We start from the raw sequence: 27,227 nt of genomic DNA on the forward strand, positions 1-27,227 counted from the left end.
GTATCTCCCCCAGCGCTTAGAACGGTGCTCTGCACGTAGTAAGCGCTTAACAAATACCAACCTTATAAAAGCTAATCACGGTCCCTGCCCCACGTGGGGCTCACAGTCTTAATCCTCATTTTGCAGATGAGGAAACTGAGGCCCAGAGAAGGAAGTGACTTGCCCAAGGTCACACGGCAGATAAAGGGAAGTCCCAGGTCCTCTGAGTCCCAGGCCTGGGCTACGTTCACAAGGCCACGCTGTCTCTCGTCAGAAGGTAAATTCTTCTACCGTTCAGTCGATCAATTGATTGTATTTACTGAGCACTTAACAGTGTGCGGAGCACGATGCCGTTTGGGAGCATAGAGTCAGACAGGGTCGGGAGACACGGTGACTTGCCCACATCGACCTCACAGCCTAGAGGAAGCTGACGGCAGGCACGGGAGAAAAATCGATTTCACAGAGCAACTTCACTTGGTGGTTTGACTGACAGGCTCCATCTGGCCCTGACCCCAGCTTGGAGTTCCGTGGAACCTTGACGGCCCATCTACTGAGGATGTCTGTGCAACAGACCCAGGCCTGGGAGTCGGAGGACCTGGGTTCGAATCTCGGCTCGATTAGCTTCTCTGAGCCTCAGGTTCCTCATCTATAAAATGGGGATTCAATAGCTGTTCCTCCTCAGAATGTTACCTTGTGCGGGACCGGGACTGTAACAGACTTCACGATCTTGTGTCTACCCTAGTGCTTCCTACGGTGCTTGGCCCCTAATAAACGTCACAATCTGCGCACAGGAAGTGCTTAACAAATACGACTGAATGAATCACAATCAATTAGTGGCATTTCTTAGTGGAAATTTCCACTCAATTCTTAGTGGAAATTACATTAGTGGAAAGAGCACGGGCTTCGGAGTCAGAGGTCATGGGTTCGGATCCCGGCTCGGCCACTTGTCAGCTGGGTGACTTTGGGCAAGTCACTTCACTTCTCGGTGCCTCAGTCACCTCATCTGTAAAATGGGGATGAAGACTGTGAGCCCCACGCGGGACAACCTGATTCCCCTGTGTCTACCCCAGCGCTTAGAACAGTGCTCGGCACATAGTAAGCGCTTAACAAATACCAACATTATTTCTTGAATGCTAACTATGAGCATTGTACTAAGCGCTTGAGAGTACAATACAACAAAATCAATAGACACATTCTGTGTCCATAACAAGTTTGTTTCTTTTTTTTTTTTTTAATGGTATTTGTTAAGCACTTACTATGTGCCAGGCAATTTTCCAAGAACAGGGGTAGATACATATACACATACATGTCCCAAATGGGGTCTAGGGTCTTAATTCCCATTTCACAGGTGAGGAAACTGAGGCCCCGAGAAGTGAAGTGACTTGCCCAAGGTCACACAACAGACATGGGGCAGACCCAGGATTAGAACCCAAGTTCTTCTGACTCTCACACCTGCGCGCTCGGATATGAGTATGAATAAGTAATTTATTACACGTACTTTCAAGATATGTACATATATGCTCAGCTGTGGATTCAGAGACCTGGGTTCTAGTCATGAAGTGAGAAACGAGAAGCAGTGTGACCTAGAGGCAAGAGCATGGGCTTGGGAGTCAGAGGACCTGGGTTCTAATCCTGGTTCCGCCACTGGTCTGCTGTGTGACCTTGGGCAAATCCCTTCACTTACCTGGGCCTCAGTTACATGTGGAAAATGGGGATTAAGACTGTGAGCCCCACATAGAACAACCTGATGACCTTGTAGCCACCCCAGTGCTTAGAACAGTGTTTGGCACATAGTAAGCACTTCATAAATATCATAATAATAATTATTATTATTAGTCCTGGCTAATCCACATGGAGGGGTTGGGACTAGAGAACCACTTCAGGGGTCCCGTGGAGGCTGGCCCAAGAGGGGAAGCCTGGTAAACAATAATAATAATGATAATAACGAGAAGCAGCGTGGCTCAGTGGAAAGAGCACAGGCTTTGGAGTCAGAAGTCATGGGTTCGAATCCCGGCTCGGCCACTTGTCAGCTGTGTGACTTTGGGCGAGTCACTTCACTTCTCGGTGCCTCAGTGACCTCATCTGTAAAATGGGGATTATGATTGTGAGCCCCACTTGGGACGACCTGATTCCCCTGTGTCTACCCCAGCGCTTAGAACAGTGCTCGGCACATAGTAAGCGCTTAACAAATACCAACATTATTAATAATAATAATAATGGTATCTGTTAAGTGCTTACTATATGTCGAGCACTGTTCTAATCACTGGGGTGGATACTAGATAATCGGGTTGGACACGGTCCCTGTCCCACGTGGGGCTCACAGTCTCAATCCCCATGAAACAGGTGCGGGAACTGAGACATAGAGAAGTGCAGTGACCTGTCCAAGGTCACACAGCAGCGTGGCTCAGTGGAAAGAGCATGGGCTTGGGAGTCAGAGGTCATGGGTTCGAATCCCGGTTCTGCCACTTGTCAGCTGTGTGACCTTGGACAGGTCACTGCACTTCTCTATGTCTCAGTTCCCGCACCTGTTTCATGGGGATTGAGACTGTGAGCCCCACGTGGGACAACCTGATTACCCTGTATCTCCCCGAGCGCTTAGAACAGTGCTCTGCACATAGTAAGCGCTTAACAAATACCAACATTATTACATAGCAGACAAGTGGCAGAGCTGGGATTAGAACCCAGATCCTTTGGCCTCCCAGGCCCGGGCTCTAGCCACTGCTGATGTGGGCGGGGATGACTGGGGGGTTTCTGAGGCAATGGCCCCGGCTTGGACAGAGCGCTACTGCGGGACACCGTGGGCCCTGGCGGGCTGAGGACAAAACCTCAGGGTGGCCTCGGCCGGGGCTGTACTCCTGCCCGCCTGCTCACTTATGGTGCTCCGAGCCCCCAAAGGAACACAACTGGCAGGGCTGAGAAAGTGCCAACCTCAAGCGCTGGAATCACACGGTATGCGCTCGATAAATACGACTGAGTGAATGAACTCCGCCGACCCTCGGCCCACATCCTGCCTCTAGCCTGGAATGCCCTCCCTCCTCCTATCTCACAGAAAATGACTTTTCCCCAAACTTCAAAACCTTACAGAAGGCCCATCTCCTCCAAGAGACCTTCCCTGACTAAGCCCTCCTTTCTTCTTCTCCCATTCCCTTCTGCATCATCCTCGCTTGCTCCCTTCATTCCTCCTCCCTCCCAGCCCCACTGAAAATCTGCACATATATATCTGTACTTTATCTATTTATTCATTAATTTATTTCTGTATATTATTGTCTGTCTCCCCCTCTAGACTGTGAGCTCGTTGTGGGCAGGGAATGTGTCAGTTAGTTGTTTTATTGTACTCACCAAGCGCTCAGTACAGTGTTGTGCACGCAGTAAGTGCTCAATAAATACAAGTGAGTGAACGAATGAAGGAATGAATGAACTCTCCCACCCAGGCTTCTGCTCGATGGTGAGATTCCCAGATTCCATTTGGGCCGTAACCAAGCATCGTCACTTGTTGTCCTTCTTCATTCATTCAGTCGTCTTTACCGAGCGCTTACCGTGCGCATAGCCCTGTACCGAGCGCTCGGGAGAGCACCACAAACGCACACAGTGAGCTCTCAATAGATACGGCTGAAGAAATGAATGGCGACTTTCCTTTTAAGTCCCCTTGGCCCGTCCCGAAACTCGGTCAGTCAGTCAGTCGTTCAGTCGCCTCTCTTGAGAGCCTGCGGTGTGCAGAGCACTGAAGTAAGCTCTCGGGCGAGTACAACAGAACACTAATCGGACACGTTCCCCGCCCGCCACGAGCTCAGCGCCCGGAGGGGGAGGGGGGCGTCATTAGAAATCGATCAACTGCAGATATCTAAATAAATTCCCGATACGTGAGTGCCGGGGTCTGGCAGGACACACGAAGGCAGCGCTCAGAAGATGGCAGGCGGACTGCACCCGGAGAGCCATGCGAGCACACAAAAATTACCACAAGCACACCGGGCTAGGCCTACAGGAACACAGCGCGTTGGCGTGGCATTCCGGAATTCTGGCCTTACCTTTGAAGAAGGGGATGTAGTGATGTCTGAATATTGATGTGGGGCTTGGGTGTTGGGACAGTGAGTTGCAGTTATTGGTACAAAGACTCTGAATAGCAGCTAAGGGAGCAACACAGAGTAAGTGAAAATCAACTACTCGAGTTCACTTACTGAAGAGCCGTAAAAGAGTCCTGATAATAATGACGACGACGGCGGTTGTTAAGCGCTTACTATGGGTCCAACACTGTCCTAAGGGCGGGGGCGGATGCAAGGTCATCAGGTTGTCCCACGTGGGGCTCACGGTCTTCATCCCCATTTTCCAGATGAGGGAACTGAGGCACAGAGAAGTGAGGCGGCTTGGTCGAGGTCACACGGCAGACGAGTGGCGGAGCCGGGATTAGAACCCAAGTCCGTCCTCTGACTCCCAAGCCTGTGATTTTGCCACTAAGCCACTCGGCTTCTCTACGGCGCTTCCTAGACACCATGACTTCTCAGTCTCGGTATCCATCGATCGCATCGGTTCATTTGTTCGAGTGTATTGATTGAGAGTTTCCTGGGTGCAGAGCACTGTACTAGGCGCTTGGGAGAGTTTATTTAGCGCTTACGGCATCCAGGACACTGTAATAATCGCTTGGGAGAGGACAACAGAAGAGAAAAATGGACACATTCCCGGTCCTTAACGAGCTTAGAAGGTAGGATTTGTGGAGGTTTTGAAAGGTTCCTACTCTGTGTCTTATTGAGTCTAAAACCAATTTTTTGGCTCATATGAAACTCATTTCCAGGAGATCGTCAGATCCTTGAGTTCCTTGAGGGCAGGGATAGTGTCTACCAACTCTCAACTCTATTACTGTACCCTCCCGAGCGCTCAGTACAGTGCTCGGCCCACAGAAAGCACTCAATAAATACCTGTGATGGATCCTAAGTGATACGGATTCTATGAATGTAAAGGATGAGACATTCAATGGAGCTTGTCAATGAAGTGGCCGAGGGGGTGGATTTGGGGGCTTTAGTCTGGCGTAGTGGCTACAGCCCGAGCCTGGGAGTCTGAAGACCCGGGTTCTAATCCCGGCTCCGCCACTCGTCTGCTGTGTGACCTTGGGGAAGTCACTGCCCTTCTCTGAGCCTCAGTTCTCTTGTTCTCCCTCCTACTTAGACTGTGAGCCCCATGCAAGATGGGGAATGGGTCCAACCTAACTCACTTGAATCTACCCAAGAGCTTCAAACAGTGTTTGACACATAGTAAGCACTTAACAAGTACCATAAAAAAACACCTGTGGTTTTTAAAAAAATTGAAATAGGGAAGCAATATATGTAAATGGATATGATGGGCAAAAATGGAATGAAATGAGAGTAGAAAATAGTGTATCATCTCGATTTTCCCCGTCGAGACCTTTCATTAGATTCCACAATACATCCTCAGGGCCTCTGTAACTTCTTCCCAATTCTTTCCCTTGAAGTTCTATTTAGTTAGTGCTCGTGCACTTTCAAACCCGACACTAATCTCCCAGGGGCAGGCTCTTTTCCTGCTATTGTTCTCTCCCAAGTGTTTAGTATAGTGCTCAGCACTCAGCAGACAGTCATTAGACCCCATTCATCTGTTTGGTATTTGGACTGAGTTTTAGCTATCACAATTTCTTTTTCTTTACTAATCAAGTAGGTTAATTCTACTTGGACTCAATGGGATGACAAGACAAGCGCAATATCTCTTCGGGGGAAATTTCCATTCCCTTTCTTTGGTGTCCATGACCCATTTATAGAGACTTCAATAGTCTCTCAAGAAGGGAATCTGCTGGACATATTCAGATGGACATTGAAGGGTCCTTCCTAGTCATTTGAAAAGGTTTACATTCAAATATAATCGCGAACCGTGACGGTCTTTATTCTCCTCTCTTTAAAAGGACATATTTAGAGCTATTCGTTTTCCTTTTCCCCCAACCCTTGTTTTTAAAGATCTTAGAAACCACTTTTAATCACCCAGAGATAGACAGATCCATTTCTTTTCCGGTACATGGTTATTATTTTTTTCCCCAGAACGGGCGCATTTTACTATTTCACTCTGTTGAGTCTATCAGTGACTTATTAGAAGAGGGAAACAAAGGCTGATTTTTTCAGGGCAAAAGGTCTCTGGGTTTTGTTCTGAGGTGAGCTAAGGGGAGAGAGGCTGAGGTGAAGTGGAGGATGGATTACCTGGTCTGCTGTAATGCTGAGGAGAACGGGACGTGGGAGTTGAGCGGCCATAACTTACTGAGCCGGCAGAGCTAGGGCTCGAAGTCCGATATTGTTTGTAAGATCTCTCGTCTTGGTCGCCCTGGAAGAATAATGGAAAAAAAACCAAACAATTGCTCAATCAATCAATGGTTTTTACTAAGTCCTTATCGTGTGCAGAGCTCTGTAGTAAGCACTTTTTAAAATGGCCTTTGTTAAGCGTTCACTCTGTGCCAGGCACTGAATGGAGAACTGGGGTAGGTACAAGATAATCGGGTTGGATAGAGTCCCTGTTCCTATGTGGGGATCACCGTCTTAATCCTCTTTTTACAGATGAGGGATCGGAGGCCCAGAGATGTGAAGAGACATCCCCAGATCATACAGCAGACAAGTCACGGGGCTGGGATTAGAACCCAGGTCCTTTGACGCCCAGGGCCAGGCTCTTTCCACTAGGTAATGTTGCTTCTCTTTGTGGTTGGGAGAAGATTCATTCAGTCATTTATTCAAACGTATTTAATGAGTGCTTACTGTGTGCAAAGCACTGTACTAAGGGCTAGGGAGAGTACAATATAATATTAAACAGACTCTTTAACTGCCCACAAAGAGCTTACAGTCTAGAGGGCAAGAAAGGCATTAATAGAAATAAATAAATCACAATAATAATGTTGGTATTTGTTAAGCGCTTACTATGTGCAGAGCACTGTTCTAAGCGCTGGGGGAGATACAGGGTAATCAGATTGTCCCACGTGAGGCTCACAGTCTTAATCCCATTTTACAGATGAGGGAACTGAGGCACAGAGAAGTGAAGTGACTTGCCCAGAGTCACACAGCTGCCAAGTGGCAGAGCCGGGATTCGATCTCATGGCCTCTGACTCCCAAGCCCAGGCTCTTTCCACTGAGCCACACCAACACAGAGTACAATACAACAGAACGGTAAACACAACCCCTGACCACAGCGAGCTTATAGTCTACAGGGGGAGACAGACGGTAATAGTAAAAACAATTACTAGATATGTACGCAAGTGCTGTGGTGATGAGAGTGGGGCGAATACCAAATACTCAGTGGTCACCGATCCAAATGCATAGATGATAAAACCAAAGCCAAGAACACGATGGAAAGGATTTGATTAAAAACAAAGAAACGAAAACGATTTTCTTCCTCCAGTGGCCTCTACCAGACACCTGTGGGCTTTGCTCTGAGAAGACACTTCTCTTCCAGATGCAAGCAAGGAAGCAAACATGAAGAGACGAACATGATTAGGGTTTTATCAGGCCCAGCCTGGACTAGTGGATAGAGCCCGGAGGCCCGGGAATCAGAAGGACCTGGCCTCTAATCTCGGATCCGCTATTCGTCTGCTGTGTGATCTTGGGCTGGTCACTTCACTTCTCTGTGTCTCATTCACTTCACCTGTAAAATGGGGATTGAGACTGGGAGCACGATGTGAGACAGGAACTGATTCCAACCCAAATAGTTGGGCATCCAACCTAACGCTTTGTACAGTGCCTGGCACGTAGTAAGTGCCCTAACAAACACCATAATCATCATCACCATTACTTATGTCCCTATCTGTAAATTATTTATGTCTGTCTCCCCCATTAGACTGTAAGCTCACTGAGGGCAGGGAACCTTCCTACCGACTCTTTTCTATTGGACTCTCCCAAGTGCTTAGTACAGTGGTCAGTAGATGCCACTGATCATCTCATTAAGCAGTGGGAAACAAAGAAGCCTTCGGTAGCGATTCAAGCAGTATTTATTTGTTGTCGGCAACAAAGTCCTGTCACTGGTGTCTACTGAGTGGAGAGCCCTATACTAAGCACTCGTGAGAGAACTAGCTCACGTCCCCCCTTCAAAACCCTACTGAAAGCTCACTTCCTCCAGGGCCTCCCAGATTGAGCCCCCTTTTCCTCCGCTCCTCCTCCCCTCCCCATCGCCCCGACTCCCTCCCTCTGCTCTAACCCCCTCCCCGCCCCACAGCATTTGTGTATATTTGTACATATTTATTATTCAATGTATTTTACTAACGAGGAACATTATGAAGAATAATAAAGAAGCAGCGTGGCTCAGTGGAAAGAGCCCGGGCGTGGGAGTCAGAGGTCATGGGTTCGAATTCCGGCTCTGCCACTTGTCAGACGTGTGATTGTGGGCAAGTCACTTAACTTCTCTGTGCCTCAGTGACCTCGTCTGTAAAATGGGGATTAAGACTGTGAGCCTCACGTGGGACAACCCGATTACCCTGTATCTACCCCAGTGCTTAGAACAGTGCTCGGCACCTAGTAAGTGCTTAACAAATACCAACATTATTATTATTATTATTATTGTTAATGATGTGGCTATATCTATAATTCTACTTATATTGATGCTATTGATGCCTGTTTACTTTTTTGATGTCTGTCTCCCTGCCTTCTAGCCCGTGAGCCCATTGTTGGGCAGGGATTGTCCATCCCCTCGCCCCCTCCCACCTCAACTCACCGCCCTCCTCCTCCAACCCAGCCCGCGCACTCGGCTCCTCTAATGACGACCTTCTCACTCTACCTCCGTCTCGTCTATCTCACCTCCGACCTCTCGCCCGTGTCCTGCCTCTGGCCTGGAAGGCCCTCTCTCTTCATCTGGGACAGATGATTGCTTTCTCCCACTTCAAAACCTTCTTGAAGGCCCGTCTCCTGCCTTTCCTGACTAAACCTTCCTTTCCTCTTCTCCCACTCCCTTCTGTATTGCGCCTTACACTTGGATTCACTCCTTTATTCCTCCCTCCCTCAGCCCCGCAGCTCTTCCGTCCATAGCCTTAATTTTTTTTATATTAATGTCTGTCTCCCCCTCTAGCCTGTAAACTCACTGTGGGCAGGGAACGTGTCTACCATCTCTGTTCTGTCGGACTCTCCCAAGCCTTTTGTACAGTGTTCTGCGCACAGGAAGCGCTCAACAAGTACCAGTGATTGATAAGAGGCCAAAATGATTTAGATATTCTGAGTCATCCATCTAGCTAGAAACCAACCAGGTACACAGAAAGACAAGCTCAACCATGTTCTCTTTCCCTACCTCCCCACCTTTAAAGACAAGGAAAATAATTAAAAAGCAGCGTGGCTCAGTGGAAAAAACACGGGCTGGGTAGTCAGAGGATGTGGGTTCAATCCCGGCTCCGCCACACGTCAGCTGTGTGACTTTGGGCTTAACTTCTCTGTGCCTCAGTGACCTCATCTGTAAAATGGGGATGAAGACTGTGAGCCCCACAGGGGACAACCTGATCACCCTGTATCCCTCCCCAGTGCTTAGAACAGTGCTTTGCACATAGTAAGCGCTTAACAAATACCACCATTATTAGTCTTTAAATGAATAAGTGAAGCACTTTGGCCTAGTGGATAGAGCTCGGGCATGGCAGTCAGAGGGCCTTGTTCTAATCCAGGCTCCCCCGCTTGTCTGGTGTGTGACTTGGGCAAGTCCCTTCACTTCTCTGGGCCTCAGTTCCTTCATCTGCAAAATGGGGATTAAATCCTTTCCCTCCCACCTAGACTGTGAACCAATGTGGGATGGGGACTGTGTCCATCCTGATTAGCTTGTATTTACGCCAGTGTTTAGAACAGTGCCCGGCACAAAGTAAGCGCTTACAAATACCATTAAAAAGTCAACCACTTTATCCTTTCCATTTATTTGCTATTGTCTTAATGAGACGTTCATCCCCCTGATTCTACTATTGCCATTGTTCTCGTCTGTCCGTCTCCCCCGATTAGACCGTAAGCCCGTCAAAGGGCAGGGACTGTCTCTAGCTGTTACCGATTTGTCCATTCCAAGCGCTTAGTATAGTGCTCTGCACATAGTAGGCGCTCAATAAATACTATTGAATGAACACTGGTATTTACGTGGCGGCAACAGATGGAAGAGAAACATACAAAGGGAAGATGAGGAAGAGGGTAATTATGAAAATATCCCAAACCAGACGAACGACGGACAGACAATCTTTGGGAGCTGAAGGGCAAGTCTGAGATCTCAATGGAAACCCGGTGGAGAGAAGCAAACCAAAGATCAGCAGGTTGTGTTACCTCAGATGGTGTTGGAGAGGACAACTGAGGTGGCTGAAAACAGCAACACACACAAAGCAGCAAAATTAGTGACACATCATGCGGGAGGTGACTTGGGAACAAAAAGCCATTTTTAGAGAGTTAGCATACAAAGGTAACAGGCGTGATTAATCCAGTTCAGAGAAAGAACAGAAATGAACGTGAAGCAAGAAGGTCTTGAGTTAATCAATCAATCACATTTTTTGAGGGCTTCCTGTGGGCAGAGCACCGTACTTAGGGCTTGGGAGAGCACAATACGACAGATTTGGTAGACGCGTTCCCTGCCCACAGCCAGCTGACCACTGAAGGGTGAAATGCTGGCATGTCAGTGACACGTACCCATCGGTTGTATTTATTGAGCCCTTACTGTGTTCAGGGCATTGTACTGAGCGCCTGAGAGAAAACAATACAATAGAGTTGATAGGCAAGATCCCTGTCCTCAAGGAGCTTACGATCTCGTGGGGGACACAAACACCGTGAAGCAGATCAGTGTAGTGGATAGAGTAGGGGCCTGGGAGTGGAAGAGTTATGGGTTCCAATTCTGGCTCTGCCATTTAATAATGTTGGTATTTGTTAAGCGCTTCCTATGTGCAGAGCACTGTTCTAAGCGCTGGGGTAAACACAGGGGAAGCAGGTTGTCCCACGTGGGGCTCACAGTCTTACTCCCCATTTTCCAGATGAGGGAACTGAGGCACAGAGAAGTTAAGTGACTTGCCCACAGTCACACAGCTGACAAGTGGCAGAGCTGGGATTCGAACTCATGAGCCCTGACTCCAAAGCCCGTGCTCTTTCCACTGCGCCACGCTGCTTCTCCGACAGCATTTGTCTGCTGTGTGACCTTGGGCAAGTCACTTCACTTCTCTGGGCCTCACTTACCTCATCTGTAATTTGGGGAATGAGGCTGTGAGCCCCACGTGGGACAGGGACTGTGTCCAACCGGATTTGCTTGTATCCACCTCAGCACTTAGTACAGTGCCCGGCACACAGTAAGTGCTTAATAAATGCCACAGTCGTCATCATACACCAGTTTCATTTTCATTTCAGTTTCATTCGTGACTCAACTTCAGACCGAGGCTAATCCCCCCATGATTTCAATGACAACCCTTGTCCAGAGAGGATATTCAATGACAATCTTCCTCCCATTTATAAATTATTTCAGGACTGTCTCTCCCACTAGATTGTAGGCTCCTTAATAATAATGATAATAATAATTATTATTATGGTGTTTGTTAAGTGCTTACTAAGCACCAGGGTGAATACAACCAAATTGGGTTGGACACATTTCCTGTCCCACATGGGGCTCACAGTCTCAATCCCCATTTTTCCCATGAGGTAACTGAGGCGCAGAGAAGAGAAGCGACCTGCCCAAGGACTCAACGGACAAGAACTGGGATTAGAACTCATCACCTCCTGACTCCCAGGCCCGTGTTCCATCCACTACGCCATGCTGCAGGTATCACGTCTTCCCCTCTCGTACTTTCCCTTGGACTTCTATTGTTCGGAGGGTGGCAAAATGGAGGAGAGGGAAAGGGAGAGGGTCTAACTGTGAGCCCGGACCGCTTTGTCTGGTGGCCCAAATTCCATTTTCTTTTAGATAGTATTTGTTAAACTCTTACTATATGCCGGGCACTGTACTAAGCAATGGGGTAGATGTGAGAAGCCGCGTGGCTCAGTGGAATGAGCCCGGCCTTGGGAGTCAAAGGTCGTGGGTTCTAATCCCAGCTCCACCGCTTGCCAGCTGTGTGACTTTGGGCAAGTCACTTCACTTCTCTGTGCCTCAGTCCCCTAATCTGTAAATTGGGGATTAAAACTGTGAGTCCCACGTGGGACAACCTGATCACCTTGTATCCCGCAGCACTTAGAACGGTGCTTTGCACATAGTAAGCGCTTAACAAATACCACCATTATTATTATTATTATGTGAGCTCATCAGTTTGGACATAGTCCATTTCCCACATGGGGTTCAACAGCCTTAATCCCCATTTTACAGATGAGGCAACTGAGGTCCAGAGAAATGAAGTGACTCTCCCAAGGTCGCACAGCAGACAAGTGGCAAAGGCCCGACAGTCTACAGGGGAGCATGTTTGGGCAACCTGAATAGACTGAACACTTCGCAAGGAATATGAGGAAGATGAGAAATATGTATTGTGCCTCTGCTGTACTCTACCAACCACTCAGTCCTCTTTTTCGCACCCAAAACGCACTTACTGAGTACCACTGATTGCTTCTAAATTATTCTCCTGGCCTGCTGTGTGACTTTGGGCAAGTTGCTTAACTTCTCTGTGCCTCAGTTTCCTCCTCTTTAAAATGGGGATTCGATATCTGCTGTCCTTCCCCCTTAGATCGGGTCCCCCTTGCAGGGCAAGGCGTGCGTCTGATCTGATTGTATTTCTCTTCTCCAGGACTGAGTACGGTGCTTAAATTCTACTAGAATTATTATTATTATTATCGTTATTGTTGCTACTAGTAGTAGCATTAGTAATAGGCTTAGTACAGTGTTTGGCACATAGTAAGCACTTAACAAATACCACAATTATAATTACTATTATTATTAATAATAAAAGTAGTAGTCACATGCGGAAGAAGGAAAAGGCCTGTATAAGGTAAATTGGGCCTTCTGAAAAACTGCGCTCCAGGTGAATTTCTCTACCAATAGGACCAAGTCTTAAGGTCCTTTTATTTGAAGCAAACCTTATACACTGGGGATGTTTAAGTGCTTTTTCTTTTTAATTATCATCAATGAAAAGCAATGCACTCGTTCCAAAGGCTCAAATCAAAATCTCAATATCTAAACACAAAGATCAAGATACGAGTCTTGGTGAAAGAAAGAGAGATTGAGTTATATAAAAGGCAGCTCTAGCGCAAAGCAGCATTATATAAAAAGATGATTCAGAACGCCGTGACACCTCGCATGGCTTTTGTAGATGAGCAAAATTATAAATGTTACATCTCTGTACAAAATTATGCACAAAGATGAGTAGCTAAAAAGGGAGCCGAAAGTACTTTGCCATAAAAATTTGATACCCCATGTAGACAGTGACTCTCCCCTCTTCAAAGCCTTAGTGAAGGCCCATTACCTCCAAAGAGGCCTTCCCAGACTAAATCCCACTTTTCCTCATCTCCCACTCCCTCTGTGTCACCCTGACTCGCTCCCTTTGCTCTTCCCTCTCCTTCCAGCTCCACAGAACTTATGTATATACCTGTCATTTATATATCATATATATATATCATCTGTTATTTATTTGTACTGATGTTCCTCTCCCCACTTCTAAACTGTGACCTCATTGTGGGCAAGTAATGTCACTGTTTACTGTTGTATTGTACTTTCCCAGACGCCTAGTAGAGTGCTCTGCACAGAGTAAGTGCTTAATAAATATGATTGAATAAATAGTACAACGCAAATGTCCAAAGGATAAATGGGAAGAGGATTTGACTTCGTTTCTCTTCCTATACAAAGCAAATGCTTCCCATTTCATTTTAACATAGTGTATTGAGGCAGCAAAACTCACCCTACGATGCATTTTTCACTGAAAACAAAAATGACTGTGAAGGTTTTCTCGATTCTAGGCCAACAAAGTGTACATTCAGCGGGTCTCCTGACAACGCACGGAAGGAATCGAGTGAAGTAGCATCAGTCCGACTTATACGTGGTAAAAACCAGGCTGAAAATCTAGACCAACGGATGTTTTTCCGACGCCCATCCCCAGCCCACATTTCAATCAGCAGGACGCGACAACTCGGACGGTAGTTAAGTTTCAGTACCTCTCCACAACTCTGTCTGTCATCTGAAGAGTAACAGATATATGGAGAATAAGAGATCATATCTGGGCGGTCGATGTTATAGATGGCCTTATTTTTGGGGAGAGCGGCTAAGTCCCTGTAGTCAAGAATCTCATCGCCAAGCTTTGCCTGAGAAAAGGAGGAAAGAGAGAGTTCAAGATGTGAGCAGATAGAACAAAATCAGAAAAAAATACAGGCAGGTCCCAAAGCCGAGAAGTTAGCGGAGTTCGCTGAGTATGACGTGGGGGGATTTGGGAGAGTTTAGGTTTGGGTTGGGAGGACGGCTCTTCCATCATCGTCGTCTCAAGACGCTCGATGATGAGAAAGGATTGGACTTCCCCACTGCTTTGGGAGGGCTGAGTGGAAGAGAAATTCGTCGATCTGTCCTGGTGCCCGGAGAATGTGATGCCCTTCGTCCTTCCTCTGGCCCAGTAATGATAATGATGGCATTTATTAAGTACTTACTACATGCCAAGGACTGTTCTAAGCATTGGGGGAGATACAGGGTAATCAGGTTGTCCCACGTTGGGCTCACAGACGTAATCCCCATTTTACAGATGAGGTAAGTGAGGCATGGAGAAGTGAAATGACTTGCCCAAAGTCATAAAACTGAAAAGTGGAGGAGCTGGGATTAGAACTCAAAACCTCTGACTCCTAAGCCCGGGCTCTTGCCGCTAGGCCATGCTGCACCTCCCCTGTGCCCTCAGTCGACCGTATTTACTGAGCGCTTACCGTATGCAGAGCACTGTACTAAGCGCTTGGGAGAGTACAATATACCAGATCCATTCCCTGCCCCCAGTGAACTTACAATCTAGTGGGGGGAGACAGAGATGAATAGAAATAAAATGACAGATAAGGGCATAAGTATTCTTGGACTAGGAGGGGTAAGAGCAAAGGGAGTGAGTCAGGCCAACACAGAAGGGAGTGGGAGATGAGGAAAAGTGGGGCGATGGGCCTTCGGTAGGGCTTTGAAAGGGGAAAGAGAGTTCGTTTGGTGGATTTGAGGAAGGAGGGCATTCCAGGTCAGTGGTAGGACGTGGGCCAGGGGTCGACGGCGGGAGAGGCGAGATGGAGGCCCAGTGAGGAGGTGAGCGGCAGCAGAGGAGCGGAGTGTGCGGGCTGGGCTGGAGAAGGAGAGAAACGAGGTGCGGTAGGAGGGAGCGAGGTGATTGAACGCCTTAAAGCCAATGGTGAGGAGTTTCTGTTTGATGCCGAGGTGGATGGGCAACCCCTGGAGGTTCTTGAGGAGTAGAGAGACATGGACAGAACATGGCCTCACCTGAACCTCTCAGGCCTCGTGGCAATACCTGCTGTCAATAGCTCTCCTTCGACAAGAGCGGAGGATCACTTCTTTGGAGAAATAACTCTTTTATTCATTCAATCTTATTTATTGAGCATTCACTGGGTTCAAAGCACTGTACTAAGCGCCTGGGAGAGTACAATACAACAACAAATAGACACATTCCCGGCCCACACAACGAGCTTACGGCGTAGAGGACTTTGAGGAGAGACCTGAGGGCGGTCGAGGCCGGGTTGAGGAGAGAGTGAGGGGGTGTGGGGGTCTCTGCCTCCCAATCCTGCTGTCGGCAGCCCACCCAGACCCTGCCCCGTGATGGAATCCAGGTTTGTCCCCTGAAGGGTGGGAGTGTGGCTATCCCCGTCACCAGCAGCCCAATTTGGGGGATCCCATCCAGGCCCAGATGAAGTGAGGGGAAACAATATGTCTTAGTGGCTACAGCCCAGGCCTGGGAGTCAGAAGGACCTGGGTTCTAATCCATACTCTGCTACTTAATATTAATAATAATAAGGACGATGGCATTTGTTAAGCGCTTACAATGTGCCAAACACTGTACTAAGTGCTGGGGTGGATACAAATCAAGTTGGACACAGTCCCTGTCATTCATTCATTCAATAGTATTTATTGAGCGCTTACTACGTGCAGAGCACTGTACTAAGCTCTTGGAATGTATAATTCAGCAACAGATAGAAACAATCCCTGCCCATTGACGGGCTCACAGTCTAATCGGGGGAATAATAATAACGTTGGTATTTATTATGCGCTTCCTAGGTGCAGAGCACTGTTCTAAACGCTGGGGGAGATATAAGGTCATCAGGTTGTCCCACATGGGGCTCACAGTCTCAATCCCCATTTTACAGATGAGGTAATTGAGGCCCAGAGAAGTAAAATGACTTGCCCAAGGTCAAAGAGCAGACAAATGGCAGAGCTGGGATTAGAGCCCATGACCTTCTGCCTCCCAGGCCCATGCTCTATTCACTGCCCTATCCACTATGCCATGCTGCTTCTCTTGCCTGCTGTGTGACCCTGAGCAAGTCACTTCACTTCTCTGGGCCTCAGTTCTCTCATCTGTAAAATGGGGATCAAACTCTGAGCTCCCTGTGGGACAGGGACTGCATCAAACCCAGTTTGCCTTTATCCACCTTGGCGCTCAGTGCAGTGACTGGCACACAGTAAGCAAGACAGAAATTCCATAAAAAAATTGGAGGCAGTTTCCTCTATCTGCCTTCCCCTTGTCGTGGTTGGTTATTTGTTCAACACTTTACAAAGCCAGGCACTGTATTAAGCACTGGGATAGATATGAGTTAATCAGGTTAGACTCGATCCATGTTCCTCATGGGGCTCACAGTCTTAATTCCCATTTTCAATTCCCATTCCCATTCTTGATTCTATTTATTTGTCTTGATTCTATTTATTTGCCTTGATTCTATTTATTTGCTATTGTTTTAATGAGATGTTCATCCCCTTGATTCTATTTATTGCTACTGTTCTTGTCTGTCTGTCTCCCCCCGATTAGACCGTAAGCCCCTCAAAGGGCAGGGACTATGTCTATCTGTTACCGATTTGTCCATTCCAAGTGCTTAGTACAGTGCTCTGCACATAGTAAGCGCTCAATATATACTACTGAATGAATGAATGAATGAGTTTTACAGATGGGGTAACTGAGGCCCAGAGAAATGCAGTGATTTGCCCAAGATCATACCACAGAAAAGTGGGGAATCTGGGAGTAGAACCCAGGTCCTCCTGACTCCCAGGCCTGTTCTCTCTCCACTAGTCAACTCTAGTTGATTTTGGTTCTGTGCCTAATTACTCTATGATACTCCCCCAAGTATTCAGTACTGCATCCTGCATCCAATAAGTCAATAAATACCACTGATTGAGGGCTATTTCTAGGACCCCATCCTGGAATCTCTCTTTACCCCTTGGGACACACGGAAAACAGCATCCATCCAGAAGCGAGATCCAGTCCGAGCTATCCTGAAGGATTTTTGATTTCTGCCGTTCTTATTTTTTTCAGTTCTCTCCTTGCTGCTTCTCCTTGCTCCTGTCCCACTACAAGCCAGCTCACACCTTATTCCTTTTAATAATAATAATAATAATAATGATGGTATTTATAAAGCACTTACTATGTGCCGAGCACTGTTCTAAGCGCTGGGGTGGATACAAGGTCACCAGGTTGTCCCACATGGGGCTCACGGTTTTAATCCCCATTTTATTCATTCATTCATTCAATAGTATTTATTGAGCACTTACTATGTGCAGAGCACTGTACTAAGCGCTTGGAATGAACAAGTCGGCAACAGATAGAGACAGTCCCTGCCCTCTGATGGGCTTACGGTCTAATCGGGGGAGACGGACAGACGAGAACGATGGCGATAAACAGAGTCGAGGGAAAGAACATCTCGTAAAAACAATGGCGACTAAATAGAGTCGAGGCGATGTACATTTCATTAACAAAATAAATAGGGTAATGGAAATATATACAGTCGAGCGGACGAGTACGATGCTGAGGGGATGGGAAAGGAGAGGGGGAGGAGCAGAGGGCAAGGGGGGAAAAGAGGGTTAAGCTGTGGAGAGGTGAAGGGGGGTGGTAGAGGGAGTAGAGGGAGAAGAGGAGCTCGGTCTGGGAAGGCCTCTCGGAGGAGGTGAGTTTTAAGTAGGGTTTCGAAGAGGGGAAGAGAATCAGTTTGGCGGAGGTGAGGAGGGAGGGCGTTCCGGGACCGCGGGAGGACGTGACCCGGGGGTCGACGGCGGGATAGGCGAGACCGAGGGACGGCGAGGAGGTGGGCGGCGGAGGAGCGGAGCGTGCGGGGTGGGCGGTGGAAAGAGAGAAGGGAAGAGAGGTAGGAAGGGGCAAGGTGATGGAGAGCCTCGAAGCCTAGAGTGAGGAGTTTTAAACGCTCATAAAATCCCTCATTTTACAGATGAGGGAACTGAAGCACAGAGAAGTTAAGCGACTTGCCCAAGGTCACACAGCAGACAAGCGGCAGAGCCGGGATTAGAACCCGTGTCCTCTGACTCCCAAGCCCTTGCTCTTTCCACTAAGCCACACCAACCTCCTCACTGCTCCTCACATTCGCCTCTTCCTCCATCCACCCCTTGCTCACATCTTTCCTCCTGTCTGGATCTCCCTGCTCCTTCCTACCTGGACAAGCCGCCACCTTCCCCATCTTCAAACCTACTGAAATGGCATCTCCGCCAGGAAGCCTTCCCTGACTAAGCTCTCATCCCCCTACTGCCACTTGGCAGCTGTGTGACTGTGGGCAAGTCACTTCACTTCTCTGTGCCTCAGTTCCCTCATCTATTAAATGGGGATGAAGCCTGTGAGCCCCACGTGGGACAACCTGATGACCCTGTGTCTCCCCCAGGGCTTAGAACAGTGCTCGGCACATAGTAAGCGCTTAACAAATACCAACATTATTATTACCTTTATTTTCCTTACCTTCCCTCTCCCATGCACTTAGTCTCATCCCCTAAACTCTTAAATGATTATTATTTCTATAACTATCATTATGGTATTTGTTAAGCACCTACTTTTTGTGTCAAACACTCTTCTAAGCAACCGAGCAGATAGGGCGGACACAGTTCCTGTCCCACATGAGGCTCAAATTCTTAGTAATAATAATGATGGCATTTGTTAAGCGCTTACAGTGTGCAAACACTGTCCTAAGCACTGAGAACTGTTCTAAGCGCTGGGCACCGTTCTAAATACTGGTATTTCGGGGAAGCAGCGTGGCTCAGTGGAAAGAGCCTGGGCCTCGGAGTCAGAGGTCATGGGTTCGACTCCCGGCTCGGCCACTTGTCAGCTGGGTGACTGTGGGCGAGTCACTTCACTTCTCTGGGCCTCAGTTACCTCATCTGTAAAATGGGGTTTAACTGTGAGCCTCACGTGGGACAACCTGATTACCCTGTATCTCCCCCAGCACTTAGTACAGTGCTCTGCACATAGTAAGCGCTTAACAAATACCAACATTTATTTCCCCACCATCCCCACATATGTACCTCTCCTTATCAGTCGATCAATCGATCAGTGGAATTTTCTGAGGGCTTACTAAGTGCTTGAGAGATTCTAATATAATAGAGTTTCATTCAATCGTATTTATTGAGCGCTTACCGGGTGCAGAGCACTGTAGTAAGCTCTTGAGAGAGTACCTTACGACAACAAACAGACACACTCCCGGCCCACCATAAGCTTATAGCCTAGAGGGGACAAGCTTATGGTCTGATGTGTTTTCTGCTCACAACCAGTTTGCAGTCTAGAGGGGGTGACAGACATTAATATCAATTAATTAATTCTTTATGTGAACATAATAATAATAATTTTGGTATTTTTTAAGCGCTTACTAGGTGCAGAGCACTGTTCTAAGCGCTGGGGGAGATACAGGGTCATCAGGCTGTCCCACGTGAGGCTCACAGTTAATCCCCATTTTCCAGATGAGGTAACTGAGGCACAGAGGGGTGACGTGATTTGCCCACAGTAACACAGCTGAAAAATGGCAGAGCAGGGATTCGAACCCATGACCTCTGACTCCCAAGCCCGGGCTCTTTCCACTGAGCCACGCTGCTTCTCTAACATAAGTGCTGTCGGGCTGAGAGTAGGGTAAAAACCAAATGTCCAAAGGTCACAGATTTAAGTGCATAGTTAACCAAGAAGTGAGAGCGAGCTGGGGAAAGGAAGGCTTAATCAGGGAGGGCTTCAAGGAGGAGATGTCACCTTAATAAGGCTTTGAAGGGGGAGAGAGTGGTAGTTTGGCCGATATGGACATAGAGAAGCCGCACGGCTCAATGGCAAGAGCACAGGCTTGGGAGTCCGAGGTCGTGGGTTCTAATCCCGACCCCGCCACTAGTCAGCTGTGTGACCTTGGGCAAGTCACTTCACTTCTCTGTGCCTCAGTTCCCTCATCTGTCAAATGGGGATGAAGAGTGGGAGCCCCACGAGGGACAACCTGATCACCTTGTATCTACCACAGCGCTTAGAACAGTGTCACACTGTCGTACTATGTGAAGCACATAGTAAGCGCTTCACAAATACCATCATTATTATTATTATCATTATTATGGTGGGGAGGGAATTCCAGGCCAGAGGGAGGATTTGCAAAAGAGGTCGGCGGTGAGATAGATGGGATTGGGATACAATCTTATGCTGGGTGACCTCCCTTATCTGTCATTTACAGATCTGTCTCCTCCGCTAGACTTTAAGCTTCAAAGGAATCACACCTTCTCAATAATAATAATAATTATTATGGTATTTGTTAAGTGCTTACTATGTGCCAGGCAAGGTACTAAGTACTGGGGTGGATAATTGAACAATTATAAACAAACTGAGTTGGTGACCAACTCAAATTATAAACAAATCGAGTTGGACACCATCCCGGTACCGTGTGGGGCTCACAGTCTCAATCCCCATTTTACAGAGGAGGAAGCTGAGGCACAGATAAGTGATGTGACTTGCCCAGGGTCCCACAGCAGACAAGTGGCGGTGCTGGGATTAGAATCTATGACGTCCTGACGCCCGGGCCTGGGTTCTTTCCACTAAGCCACACTGCTTCTCTAGGCCTTGGTTTAACGAATGCTCTGACCAAAATACGCTCTCCATAATATCACCGATGGACTGTTTTAACCACCTACGCTTTCTGTGATACATTCTGCTCTCACAGGGTGGGCGTTTTCATTCCGCCTTTTGGATAGAACGCGCTGGTCCAACTGGGGATCTCTCTCCCGCCAGAGCTCGTCTCTGGATCCAGTCAGGAGGGACAATAATACTTAACTAACTAAGGTGTTTGTTAAGCGCTTATTACATCCCAGGCCCTTTACTAAGCACCGGGGAGCATCCAGGCGAAGCAGGTTGGACCCGGCCCCTGTCTCACTTGGACCTCACCGTTTCAATCCCCATTTTCCAGATGAGGGGACGGAGGACCAGAGTCCTAATGGTGGAGCTGGGATTAGAAGCAGCGTGGCTCAGTGGAAAGGGCACGGGCTTGGGAGTCAGAGGTCATGGGTTCAAATCGCAGCTCTGCCACTTGTCAGCTGTGTGACTGTGGGCAAGTCACTTCACTTCTCTGGGCCTCAGTTACCTCATCTGTAAAAATGGGGATTAAGACTGTGAGCCTCACGTGGGACAATCTGATAACCTCGCATCTCCCCCAATCGCTTAGAACAGTGCTCTGCACATAGTAAGCGCTTAACAAATACCAACATTATTATTATTCTCTGTGCCTCAGTGACCTCATCTGGAAAATGGGGATTGAGACTGTGAGCCTCATGTGGGACAACCTGATTACCAGTGCTTAGAACAGTGCTTGGCTCATAGTAAGTGCTTAACACATACCATTATTATTATTATTATTATTAGAACCCACGACCTCTGACTCCCAAGCCCAGTCTCTTGCCACTAGGCCACGCTGCTTCTCTAAGCGAAGTGATCGGCCCAAAGTCACCCAGCAGACGAGTGGCGTTCAGTGCAGTGTTGTTCTGGTGTTCAGTACAGTCAGGAGAGAGGCTTTGTGTGAGCGCATGTGGGGGTGTGCGTGTGGTGGCGGAATCGCGATGAGGGGATCAACACAACTCATCGACACTTTAAGCCTGTCGTGGGCAGGGGACGGCTGTACCAACCCTGGTATGTTGTCCTCTCTCCAGCCCTTATTTCAGTGCTCTGCGCACAGTAAGCGCTCAATAAATACGATTTATCGATCGATCGATTGATGAATGCAGCATTCTGGGCTAACTCAGCTCGCAGATCCAGGTGACTTTTTGTAAGTGCCTAAAAAAAATCAGTTTCCTCATCAACCGACCAACCAACCAACCAACTAATGGCATTTATTGAGCGTTTACTATGTGCAGAGCAGAGTGGAAAGAGCCCGGGCTTGGGAGTCAGAGGTTGTGGGTTCTAATCCCGGTTCCACCACTTGTCTGCTGTGTGACTTTGAGTGAATCACATAACTTCTCTGCGCCTCAGTTCCCGCATGGCTCAGGGGCAAGGGCCCAGGCTTGGGAGTCAGAGGTCATGGGTTCGAATTCCGGCTCTGCCACTTGTCAGCTGTGTGACTGTGGGCGAGTCACTTCACTTCTCTGTGCCTCAGTTCCCTCATCTGTAAAATGGGGATGAAGACTGTGAGCCTCACGTGGGACAACCCGATGACCCTGCATCTCCCCCAGCGCTTAGAACAGTGCTCGGCACCTAGTAAGCACTTAACAAATACCAACATTATTATTATTATTGTTAAGACTGTGAGCCCCAAGTGGGACATCCTGATTACCCTGTATCTACCCCAGTGCTTAGAACAGTGTCTGGCACATAGTAAGCATTTAACGAATACCATCATCATTATTATTATTATTGTTCATCAGTTGATGCCTGGAAGTTTGGTCTGTTAAAGTCCTTCTTTGTCTTTGATGGCATTTTATAAAGAAATAAAACTACTTACGTAAATCACCCGGCTTGGAGAACCTGAGGTGCTAGAAGCAGGCACGGAAATAATACTCTCCGAAGATGTTCTAGTTTCCTGGAGGAGAAAAGAAAAGCAAGAAAAGAGCAAGAATGAGTTTCTGCTCCCAGTGAAATAATCGGAGGTGAAACCGCATGGCCTGTGGAAGGAGCTTGGGCCCGGGAGTCCGAGGATCTGGGTTCTAAACCCGGCTCTGCCACTTACCTGCTGTGTGACCTTGGCCAAGTCATTTACTACTACTAATAACGTGGTATTTCTTAAACACTTACTTTATGCCGGGCACTGTACTAACTGCTGAGGTAGATACAAGTTAATCGGGTTGGACAAAGTTCCTGTCCCATGTGGGGCTCACAGTCTTAACCCCCATCTTAACCCCTGAACTGAGGCACAGAGAAGTGAAGTGACTTGCACAAGTTCACACAGCAGACAAGTGGCAGAGCTGGGATTAGAACCCAGGTCCTTCTGACGCCCAGACCCCGGTTGTCTCTGCAAAATTCATTCATTCATTCATTCAATAGTATTTATTGAGCGCTTACTATGTGCAGAGCACTGTACTTAGCGCTTGGAATGGACAAATCGGTAACAGATAGAGACAGTCCCTGCCCTTTGACGGGCTTACGGTCTGATCGGGGGAGACGGGCAGACGAGAACAATGGCGATAAATAGAGTCGAGGGGAAGAACATCTTATAAAAACGATGGCGACTAAATAGAATCAAGGTGATGTACATCTCATTAACAAAATAAATCGGGTGATGAAGATATATACAGTTGAGCGGACAAGTACGGTGCCGAGGGGGTGGGACGGGAGGGGGGAGGAGCAGAGGGAAAGGGGGGAGAAGAGGGTTTAGCTGCGGGGAGGTGAAGGGGGGGCGGTAGAGGGAGTAGAGGGAGAAGGGGAGCTCAGTCTGGGAAGGCCTCCTGGAGGAGGTGAGCTTTAAGTAGGGATTTGAAGAGGGGAAGAGAACTAGATTGTCGGAGGTGAGGAGGGAGGGTGTTCCGGGACCGCGGGAGGACGCGGCCCGGGGGTCGACGGCGGGATGGGCGAGACCGAGGGACAGCGAGGAGGTGGGCGGCGGAGGAGCGGAGCGTGCGGGGTGGGCGGTGGAAAGAGAGAAGGGAGGAGAGGTAGGAAGGGGTGAGGTGATGGACAGCCAATGGGGATTCAAAACCTGTTCTCCCTCTTACTTGGGCTGTGACCCTAAATGGGACCTGATATTCATTCAGTCATATTTATTTAGCACTTACTGTATGCAGAGCACTGTAGTAAGTGCTTGGGAAAGTACAATAAAACAATAATCAGGCACATTCCCTGACCACAATGAGCTTACAGTCTCTATTCCAGCACTTAATACAGTGCTTGGCACATAATAAGAGTTTAACAAATGCCATTATTATTATTATTTTGCCAAATGAGTATCCCACAAGTCTTTTCTCCATCAGCACGTGGGCCTCAAGGGTGTGTTCAGGATGTACGAGACGGCTCGGAGGAAGCATTTTCTCTTGAAAGAACCACTCCGCAAGGGCAACCAGACAAGAGACAGGGCAGGTAGATCAGATTAACAAAAAGCAGGGTGGCTATGAGAAGCAGCGTGGCTCGGTGGAAAGAGCCCGGGCTTGGGAGTCAGAGGTCGTGGGTTCTAATCCCGGCTCCGCCACTTATCAGCTGTGGGACTTTGGGCAAGTCGCTTCACTTCCCTGTGCCTCAGTGACCTCATCTGGAAAATGGGGATGAAGACTGTGCGTTCCACATGAGACAACCAGCAGACCTTAAATCCACCCCAGTGCTTAGAACAGTGCTTGGCACATAGTAAGCACTTAACAAATGCCATCATTATTATCATTATTATTATCAATTAGAAGCAGCAGGATTTAGGACTGCCATATGCTGCCCGGTAATGTCGCTTCACTTCTCTCTGCATCGATTTTCTCATCTGTAAAATGGGGATTCAATCCAAATCAAGAGAGAAGCAGCATGGCCTAATGGGTAGAGCACAGGCCTGGGAGTCAGAAGGTCATGGGTTCTTATCCCGGCCCTGCCACTTGGCTGCTGTGTGATCTTAGGCAAGTCACTTCATTTCTCTGGGCCTCAGTTACCTCATCTGTAAAATGGGGCTTAAGACTGTGAGCCCCACGTGGGACAGGGACTGTCTTCAGCCCGATCTGCTTGCATTTCCCCCCAGTGTTTAGTACAGGGCAAATTCCACAATTATCATGGTTATTATTGCTATTCCTTAATGTGGGGTTTTACAAAGACACAGGGATCATAAATTTTCATAAATCTTTCTCCTGCCAAGTAGTAATAGTATTGAGAAGCAGTGTGGCTCAGTGGAAAGAGCCCAGGCTTGGGAATCAGAGGTCATGGGTTCTAATCGCGGTCTGCCACTTGTCAGCTGTGTGACTGTGGGCAAGTCACTTCACTTCTCTGGGCCTCAGTTTCTTCATCTGTAAAATGGGGATGAAGACCGTGAGCCTCACGTGGGGCAACCTGCTTACGCTGTATCTACCCCAGCACTTAGAACAGTGCTCTGCACATAGTAAGCGCTTAACAAATACCAACATTATTATTTATTAAGCACTAACCGCTTGCAGATCACTGCACTAAGCGCTGGGAGAGAAAAGACATATGGGAATTAAACATGATCTCTCTCCGCCCGGGGTCTCAGAGTAGAAGTGGGGAGAAGGGACTAGAAACAGACATATCAGTCAGTCATTAGTAAACTGTATTTATTGCGTGCTTACTGTGTGCAGAGCACTGTACTAAAAGCTTGGGAGAGTCCAAGAGAACAATAAAACAGATACATTCTCTGCCCATGATGAGCTTACAGTCTAGAGGGAGGCGTTCCCTCAAATAATAATGTTGGTATTCGTTAAGCACTTCCTATGTGCATAGCACTGTTCGAGTGAGGGAGCATTAAAACACAACACAAACATTGCCAAAGCAGTGTGGCCTAGAAGAAAATGTCCTGGTCTGGGAGTCAGGGGACCTGGGTTCTAATCCCAACTCTGCTACTCATCTGCTGTGGGACTGTGGGCAAGTCACATCACTTCTCCGGGCTTCAGTTCCCTCATCTGTAAAATGGGGATGAAGACTGTGAGCCCGTAGCGGGACAGGGACTGTGTCCAACCTGATTAGCTCGTATCTATTCCAGGACTTAGTACAGTGCCCGGCACATAGTAAGCGCTTAACGGGTATCGTTTTTTAAAATGAACAAAAATTAAATATAAATCAGTAAGGTGCTGGGCCAGGAGGAGCAAAATTTCAGGCTCCTTGGGCTTAGAACTCAGTGTTTCATAGAGTAAGCCCTCAACCAAGAATATTTTGAATTACTTAGGGAAAACAGGGCCAGATGCTACAAACACTGAGTACTTTAATTTATTTATATTGATGTCTGTCTCCCTCTCTAGACTGTAAGCCAGTTGTGGGCAGGGGATATGTCTGATTATTGTTGTACTGTCCTCTCCCAAGCGTTCAGTGCAGGGCTCTGCACACAGTAAGCATTCAGTCAATACACTTGAGTGAATGAATGAATGACAAGCTTCCTGTCCACCAGGAGCTTACGCTCTAATGGGTTTTGGGGGAGGGGGTGAAGGGGAAAGGGGAAACTGAGGATTTAGTGCATGATTTTGCTCACAATGGACAGGCAATGAAAACTACTGACTGACTGAATCAAGTAGAGCCTGAGTTTTTGCAGCAGGGCCTAGTGGAAAGAGCCTAGGCCTGGGGGTCAGAGGACCTGCACTCTAATCCCGGCTCTGCCAAATAATAATAATGATAATAATGATGGTATTTGTTAAGCGCTTACTATATGCCAGACATTCATCTAAGCACTGAGGTAGATACTAAGTAATCAGGTTGTCCCCCGTGGGGCTCACAGTCTTAATCCCCAGTTTACAGATGAGGTAACTGAGTCACTGAGAAGTGAAGTGACCAGCCCAAAGTCACCCAGCTGGCAAGTGGTGGATCCAGAATTAGAACCCGTGTCCTCTGACTCCCAAGCCTGGACTTTATCCACTAAGCCACTAGAGAAGCACCATGGCTGAGTGGAAAGAGCCCGGGCTTGGGAGTCAGAGGTTCTAATCTCAGCTCTGCCAATTGCCAGCTGGGTGACTTTGGGCTGGTCACTTCACTTCTCAGTGACTCAGTTACCTCATCTGTAAAATGGGGATTAAGACTGTGAGCCCCACGGGGGACAACCTGATCACCTTGCATTCCCCCAGTGCTTAGAACAGAGCTTTGCACATAGTAAGCACTTACCAAATACCACCATTATTATTATTATTATTATTATTATTATTATTAAAACATGCTGCTTGCAGGTCATGGGTTCGATCCCTGGGTCTGCCACTTGTCAGCTGTGTGACTGTGGGCAAGTCACTTCACTTCTCTGGGCCTCAGTTCCCTCATCTGAAAAATGGGGATTAACTGTGAGCCTCACGTGGGACAATCTGATTCCCCTGTATCT

General features: G+C 47.8%; 1 protein-coding gene across 10 annotated transcripts in view; it reads right to left on the reverse strand.

Annotated features, from left to right (window-relative positions):
• ABLIM2 (actin binding LIM protein family member 2) overlaps positions 1 to 27,227 on the reverse strand; it is a 200,050-nt gene that overhangs the window by 79,579 nt on the left and 93,244 nt on the right. For 5 of the 10 annotated variants that reach the window (XM_029063394.2, XM_029063396.2, XM_029063400.2 and 2 more), the window contains 4 exons: positions 22,743 to 22,820; positions 14,004 to 14,150; positions 6,171 to 6,291; positions 4,005 to 4,103 (listed from right to left, as the gene is read on the reverse strand). In XM_029063394.2, the coding sequence (XP_028919227.1) occupies positions 4,005 to 4,103; positions 6,171 to 6,291; positions 14,004 to 14,150; positions 22,743 to 22,820 (445 nt within the window). The remainder of the gene's footprint in view (positions 1 to 4,004; positions 4,104 to 6,170; positions 6,292 to 14,003; positions 14,151 to 22,742; positions 22,821 to 27,227) is intronic. The other 5 variants (XM_029063397.2, XM_029063403.2, XM_029063404.2 and 2 more) reach the window with 2 other exon arrangements.

This window comes from Ornithorhynchus anatinus, chromosome 4 (assembly GCF_004115215.2).
Source record: "Ornithorhynchus anatinus isolate Pmale09 chromosome 4, mOrnAna1.pri.v4, whole genome shotgun sequence".
Taxonomy (NCBI): domain Eukaryota; kingdom Metazoa; phylum Chordata; class Mammalia; order Monotremata; family Ornithorhynchidae; genus Ornithorhynchus; species Ornithorhynchus anatinus.